General features: G+C 45.1%; 2 protein-coding genes across 2 annotated transcripts in view; one reads left to right on the top strand and one right to left on the bottom strand.

Moving 5' to 3' along the window:
• Nucleotides 1-358: 358 nt before the first annotated feature.
• LOC310852481 (uncharacterized protein) lies at nucleotides 359-6,181 on the bottom strand. Its single transcript, XM_083756074.1, has 5 exons — nucleotides 6,044-6,181; nucleotides 2,611-2,766; nucleotides 1,630-1,758; nucleotides 1,404-1,541; nucleotides 359-850 (listed from the first exon to the last, which is right to left on the bottom strand). Exons 1-5 carry the CDS (start codon nucleotides 6,131-6,133, stop codon nucleotides 761-763), a joined length of 603 nt encoding a protein of 200 aa, XP_083612200.1. The 5' UTR covers nucleotides 6,134-6,181; the 3' UTR covers nucleotides 359-760.
• Nucleotides 6,182-6,314: 133 nt separating this feature from the next.
• Nucleotides 6,315-6,723, top strand: part of BBS12 (Bardet-Biedl syndrome 12) — a 6,533-nt gene continuing 6,124 nt past the window's right edge. Inside the window, exon 1 of the mRNA XM_083755660.1 lies at nucleotides 6,315-6,450. The gene's annotated coding sequence lies outside the window, so the exon portion shown is untranslated. The remainder of the gene's footprint in view (nucleotides 6,451-6,723) is intronic.

The following is a 6,723-nucleotide window of genomic DNA, read 5'->3' as shown; positions in this document are numbered from 1 at the left end:
TAATCAGCTCCAAGTTGTCCCCTGACATTTCCCTGATCAAGCTGGAAGCCTCTCATGACCACCCTCACATTTCAGCTGCATTAAGGGTCAGAACTCTGCTTGGCACTCCGTAAGGAATTACTGGCATCCAAAATCATCTATCTCACAATCTCTCCCCTTCAGTTAAGACTACCATCCTTTCTTCTTTCAGTGAGGAAAAAATTGAATGTTGCTACAATTAAGGCTCGTACGTATTCACCTGTGTAGCTGTGCAAGGAACATGTTATTGACAAATAAAGCTCTTATCACTTTACCATCCAAACCAAACACATGTTGGTGAAAATTCTTTAATGAAGAATTACAAGTCACAATTCTGGTGTAATTTTTGTTGTTTTTAATGGGGTAATAAATCATCGTGATACCTCTCAAAGTCCTAGGAAGGAGGCTGCCTGTGCTCTGATCTTACATTTTGCAAGTTTTATAATGTGAACAAATCTTAACTTGGCCAGCTATGAAGCACAGTTTTTGAGTCAGGTACTGTTTAAATCCAGCACCTTAAAAAAACAACCCTGAACCTATTTGGCAGATATTCTCTCTCTCTCTCTCTCTCTCTCTCTCTCTCTCTCTCTCTCTCTCTCTATCTCTCTCTCTCTATCTCTCTCTAAAAAAAGCACCACTCATCTCCCTCCCTCAATCCAAACCTGGGATCCTATTGAGCTCATCATAGAATAGCAGAAGTATTTTTAAATCTTTGCGGGTCACCTTTTAGGTAACATAGCCATTAATACAGACTGGTCTTTTTCATGATTCTCAAGAACTCCTGTTCATCTATTTCACCATCGCCATCACGGTCAGCTTCATCTATCATTTCCTGTAAAAAAAAAAAAAACCACTGAAGATTAAGCACTGACCTGGAAGCATCCAGCACTCATTTTGTTAAGTGTTTTCTCAGCTCCAATATAATGCCCAAAATTGAAATGCTTGATGAATAAATATCCTAAATACAAACAGCAAACTCTTTTGCCAAATGCCTTTGCTTATGTAGTCAAAACAGAACTGTTTAAACACAAGGTATCAGCGGGATTTGAAGACACTCATGTTTTCAGAACTACAAAAAATAGTCATATTTTTTTTCTTTCTCTTGGGGGAAAGAAAACTCCCAACAGTCAGGACTGAGCATGTTCAGTTCTACAAAATGATCACTGCATGTTGCAGGAGTGCGGAGAATACCAGCAAGGGGGAAATGGAACAGCATATCCGGGAAGAGGTGATGGCTGAACAGGTGTACCTCAGAGCCCTCTGAAATATGCACAAATACAATTAAACAGCCCAATGACCCTCAGTACCGCCAGCTCCAACTATTACCCAACTATTAAAAATATGCAACATCTATGAATAAAGGCTTAGCAAAGCAAAACATTTACCTGTAACTCTTCATCTGTTAAGTTTTCTCCAAGTTCCTTGGAAACTCTCTTTAGGTTTTTAAATGAAATCTTGCCTGTCCCATCATCATCAAATAATCGGAAAGCCTTTAGGATTTCTTCTTTGGTATCTTTTTCACTCTTTGAAGAAAAGGAAGGGGGAGAGAAGTAAAAAAAGAAGAAGGGCTTACTCTTACTCCAACTGCACAAAAGCAAAATTATGTCTTACCATTTTTTGGGTCATCATAGTCAAAAAGTCTTCAAACTCTATGACAGAGCTTCCTTCTTTTCCGATATCTGCTACCATCTTTCTAATTTCTTCTTTCTTTGGCTCAAAGCCAAGAGCACGCATTGCAACCTGTAACAGAAATGCAAACCACTTTTACATACACAAGTTGGTGTTGGAAACATAAGGGAGAGCCACCTGGAAGCTTGCATGACTAATGGGCACCAGCTGATTAGCAAGACAGGAAGCTGCCTTCAACCAAGTCAGAAAAATGGTCCATCTAGCACAGTAATGTCAACACTGACTGGCCAGAGTTTCAGACTGGTATTTATATTTTTCCAGTCCTATCTAGAGGTTGAAGCTGGGACCTTTTGCACGCAAAGCAGATGCTCTATAACTGAGCTATGGTCATTTCAGTTTGTGTATTAATAAGCTAATTTTTTATGTATGTAGAAATAGTTCTGAAGCAAGAAACAGTCAGCCTTCACTTACAAAAACCACAAACCTGAGAGTATGCCTCACTAAAATCAATAGGGCTTACTTCCAAGCATACATGGTTAGGATCGCACTAGGTAAATGTAAAGGGACCCATGACAGTTAAGTCCAGTCGCAAACAACTCTGGAGTTGCGGTGCTCATCTCACTTTACAGGCCGAGGGAGCCAGCATTTGTCCGCTCCACAGACAGTTTTTCCAGGTCATGGGGCCAGCATGACTAAGCCGCTTCTGGCGAACCAGACCACTGCACAGAAATGCCGTTTACCTTCCCACCATAGTGGTACCTATTTATCTACTTGCACTTTGATGTGCTTTCGAACTGCTAGGTTGGCAGGAGCAGGGACCGAGCAACTGGAGCTCACCCTGTCACGGGGATTCAAAGTGGCGACCTTCTGATTGGCAAGCCCAAAGCTCAGTGGTTTACACCACAGCGCCACCCGCGTCCCTAGGATCACACTATAAATCACTAAAAGAATACACACACATACCTTTAATTCTTTAACGTCAATGGTGCCAGATCCATCTGTGTCAAACAAATCAAAAGCTTCCCGGACCTCCTGCTTTTGCTCCTCGGACAATTCATGTTTCAGTCCACTTTTCCTTCGCAGGTTAGCACCCAAGGTTGGTCTTCTAAAACCGGATGCCTTTCATTAAGCGAGAGAAAGAGAGAATTTAAAAATATTATTTGCAGAAAGCTAAAAATAGCAAAATACATAGTTATCACATTCTAAAAAATATATTTATGTCTACATGTATTTGATTTGCCAAAGTTGCTAAAATTAAAGAGCTGAGGACTTTTGGGCCGCAACTGTTTACCTCCCTGCTCCTCACTGTTCTGTACCTATTATGACTACTCGCACAAAGGTGTTCTCACAGGTCTATATTAGATATGGAACCAGATTAGGCAATACAACCCCCTTCCCCCAGATCTGGCCCATCACATATTGCGGAGAAAGCATGCACAACTCCTTCCCTCCTTCCTAGCACACCAGCGTCACCTGCCCCTCCCCATCTCTACCTGTGGGGATGGAATGTACAACGGCCACCCACATGTGTCAAGTTATCTATGCACATAGGCAAAAAGAAAAACATCAGGTTTGATTTTCCTATTAAAAGCAGGAAATTAAGCACGCACACAATTATCATCTACGCACATAGAATTGTGCAACTGTCACTGGGTTTTTCCCGCCTTGCATATACCATGAAGGGCATGGCAGACATGGTGGGTGGAGACAAGCTGCGCACACATGCTCACCTCCACAAACTGGGGAGATGCATTGTCCAAGCCAGCTCATTCAACAAATACATGTTTGCACATACACAGGCAGTCCAGCCTTTGCTCCAAGTAAGCATGCAGCCGTGCCACCTCACCCTATGCATGTTTTCACCCAACCCAAAAGGAGCTCTAGATATGCACAGACCAGTACCTTTTAAAGCAGCTACTAAGCTCGCTTTTCACTTTCTCAACACCGCTTCTGAAGTCACTTCTCTCTTCTGTTTGGCAGACCTGCTTTGCACCCATTTTCACCTTCACCCCCATGTTTATGCCTCCCCTCTTATTTTGTGCAATCCACCCTTGCACACAGCCCCTCCCATGCTAAGCTGAATCTTCCTCCCCCCCATATTAAACTACTAAGCTCCCTTTTCACCTATTGCCCACTTATTAAGCCCCCATCACCTGTTCTTCAAACACTTTTCTGCCCGTTTTCATTATCCTATGCCTTCTGCTCCCTTTTTTGAAACTCCCTTCATACCCATTTTCACCTTTACCCTGCATTCTCTCCTTCATCCTCCTTCCGCACAGACCACACCCATTTTCATATCTCCTCGTCTATTTCGCAGCCAACACACTCCGTTATTATCTTCCCCCTAACTCTTTTTTTCAACTCCCCCTTACACAGAGACCACATCCGTTCCCATGCTGTAGCCACTTTTGCTGCGATTATATAAGTTGCTGTATCTTTAACGCAAATAGAATCTTAGAGAAGCACACCTGCCAGTTACTTTGTTCAGTTAGAGAAGGTTCAGTTCAGTTGATAGATGTTGTACCTATACATACATGGGTGTTTATGCTTGCTAATAAAATACCTATTCTAAATGATTACATTGAATCTGGAACTTCATGTTGAAAACAACACGTGGTACCAGGAATGAAATACATTGTGCTAAAGTACTGTGGAATATTTGAGGGCTCTGCATCCTTTTAACTCTTTCACACAGGGCAGCTGAGGAAAGGAAGAGGGAGAAAATTTGAGTACAAGAAAAAAAATGAGAGGCGCTAAAAGGAAAATGGCAGTTTTAAACAGTGAGTGGAAAATCGAGGTTTTTAAATAACAGAGTAGAGCAAGCAGAGGGAGATAACTGAGGGGGAAAGTGGTGGATTAAAACAAAGCTTCAGAAAGGAGTGGAGAGAGGCTCTATTGTGTTACCTTTTTGGTGTTAGCTTCTGTTTCGTATCCACTGAAGGAGGTGAGGACAGGTGACCCCACCTAGGCCCGAAGTCACCTCCCCCCCAACCAGGCCTCAAAACTGACCAAAATTCCTGTCCTCTCTTCTAAAAATCCACGGCTAAAGTTTTCCTCTGCTTTTTCTCACAAGCTGCTGTTGCATAGGCAAACCGTTACTTTTATCAGTACATACGAGAGAGCTTCAAAAAGGCTAATGAATAGACTCTGTCAATGCCAAGAATACTCAGGCCTGGGAACTGACTCTTATCTCATTTGGTTGCAACACATCTTGACCCCCTTGGCTCGACCCCCTTGGCTTCTCAACCCCCTTTCCTGGGAAGGGTGCCAAGAGTCCCAAGACAGGAGCTTTCTGTTCATGCTCAGGAAACTCGTCATGGGGCAGGGCTCCTGAGGAGGAGGAGAAAGGGGAGGGAACTGGAAGGGGAATATATGCTCTGTGCAAATGGCTGTGAACTCGTGCTTGTTTTGTGATTCTATCACACTTGCTCCTTCTACCAGCCCGGATGGTAGAATAAAGCTTTTTCTCTGAAACTATTCCTTGAGTGTCTGTTGACTCTCATTTCCCCATCCCGGGCGCAAAGCTCTTCTCACCCGAGGCTAAAAAGGCTACACCACCTCTGCTGTTTCTCCTTGTTAAAACCTTTTTTGCAAATCTATTCAGACTTTTCCCACCTCTCAGTGTCCTTCCCTTCTAGTTCTCATGCCACAGCCACAGCTGTTGTGCAACCTGTCTTCTCTTTGTCACCCCTACCCCTACCCAACAACGACTTCATGCAAATCCAGGATTGTGATGTGGCACTGCAAATCTTCTAGTGGAGGCTGTGTGATGGCGGTCTTACTATTATACACACACACGCACCCTGTGTGAAGAAAGAGTGTTGAATAGTGGCTGTTCAAAGTGCCTCAGAGAAGGAATGCTGCTTGCTACTTGGAGGCACGACACAAGTTTGCACAGACGTCTGGAGTGTCTGGGGAAAACCGAGCAGACCCAGTCACCCTGAAAGCCAAGTAACCCTTCCCCCAACTAAGTCTAAAAAGTGGAGAGGGGCAGGAAAGATGGGGGCTGGCACAAGAGATCTAGGGCTTGGGCACTGCTGCCCCACAGTCTTCTAAATTTGAGATGGAGGCATCAGTTATAAAGCTAAATGGCACACTTACCTGCAAGTAACTCAGTGGGTCTTACTTCCCTGTAAACATTCAAAGGAGCACCACTGTCAGATTCGTATTGGCGTTGTTTTTACTCGCCTCTGCTTATTATAGGAAACCGCGAGAAAACCACGAATAACATGATGGGTGGGGGGGTGAAAGATGTTCCGGGGTGGGCAGGCTTTGAAGAGATTGGAATGGGCGGGCAAACAGACAGATTTACCAGCTCTGGTCCTCATAAGTAGGAGGCGGGAGCAGGCACTGTTTTATAATGCACGAAGAACTGCGGGCAGGAAGCACAACTCACCATTCTGTAAAATCTGTCTCGCCCCGCGCTTGGTTCGCTCAACGAAGAGGCGGATGCCGACTCTTCAACCACCTGCGTTCTCTGACTCATGCCGCTCCGCCCCTAAAAGCTGAACACTGTCCAATGACAGAAGGGATTCCCGGCAAGCCCCGGCTCCTTTTCTCTTCCCAGGGCCAACCAGGCGGCAGGAGGGGAGTTGCGGGCCTTGTGACATCACGCAGAATGCTGTTGCCGTTTCTGGCTGGATACACAAACAAAGCGGAGGTGGTGTCCTGGCAACCGCCCCCCCCACACACCTCGGAGGGCGCCGGCGTGCTGTTAACAGGGAGGAGAGAGAGCGGCCAGGGGCTTGATTTATGTCAGGAAGCTGGCCCCTTCCCCAGTTGCACTGCGGAGACCTGGAATAAGTGAGGGAGCAAAAGGAAGAAGGAAAATAAACTGCCTTTTAGCATGTGCAGAGTGTCTCTACTAGTACAAATCCCTTTGGTGATAGGCACGTTGACCCGGGTGGGGAGAACCCTGAACGCCATAGTGCGGTGATGCCAAAGTTGTGAGCAAGCTTTGGAGCTCTCCAGGACGCTTCTTTGGCGTGAATGTGAATACTGGACGTGGGTTGCGCAGGTATCAGGGAGCGAGGGAGGAACAAGAGAGTACAGGAGTCAGAACATGAGGTGAAAGGG

The sequence above is a fragment of the Podarcis gaigeae genome (genome assembly GCF_964106915.1).
Source record: "Podarcis gaigeae genome assembly, chromosome: 9".
Classification (NCBI taxonomy): Eukaryota; Metazoa; Chordata; class Lepidosauria; order Squamata; family Lacertidae; genus Podarcis; species Podarcis gaigeae.
This window is presented reverse-complemented; position numbering and strand designations above follow the sequence as displayed.

What these genes read in the sequence shown, in the direction of transcription:
- LOC310852481 (XM_083756074.1), bottom strand. Translation starts at nt 6,133, where the DNA reads ATGAGTCAGAGAACGCAGGTGGTTGAAGAGTCGGCATCCGCCTCTTCG. An exon ending in CTATGATGACCCAAAAAATG is followed by an intron (nt 1,542 to 1,629) that starts GTAAGACATAAT and finishes TTTTCTTCAAAG; the next exon opens with AGTGAAAAAGATACCAAAGA. An exon ending in TAACAGATGAAGAGTTACAG is followed by an intron (nt 851 to 1,403) that starts GTAAATGTTTTG and finishes TTTTTTTTACAG; the next exon opens with GAAATGATAGATGAAGCTGA.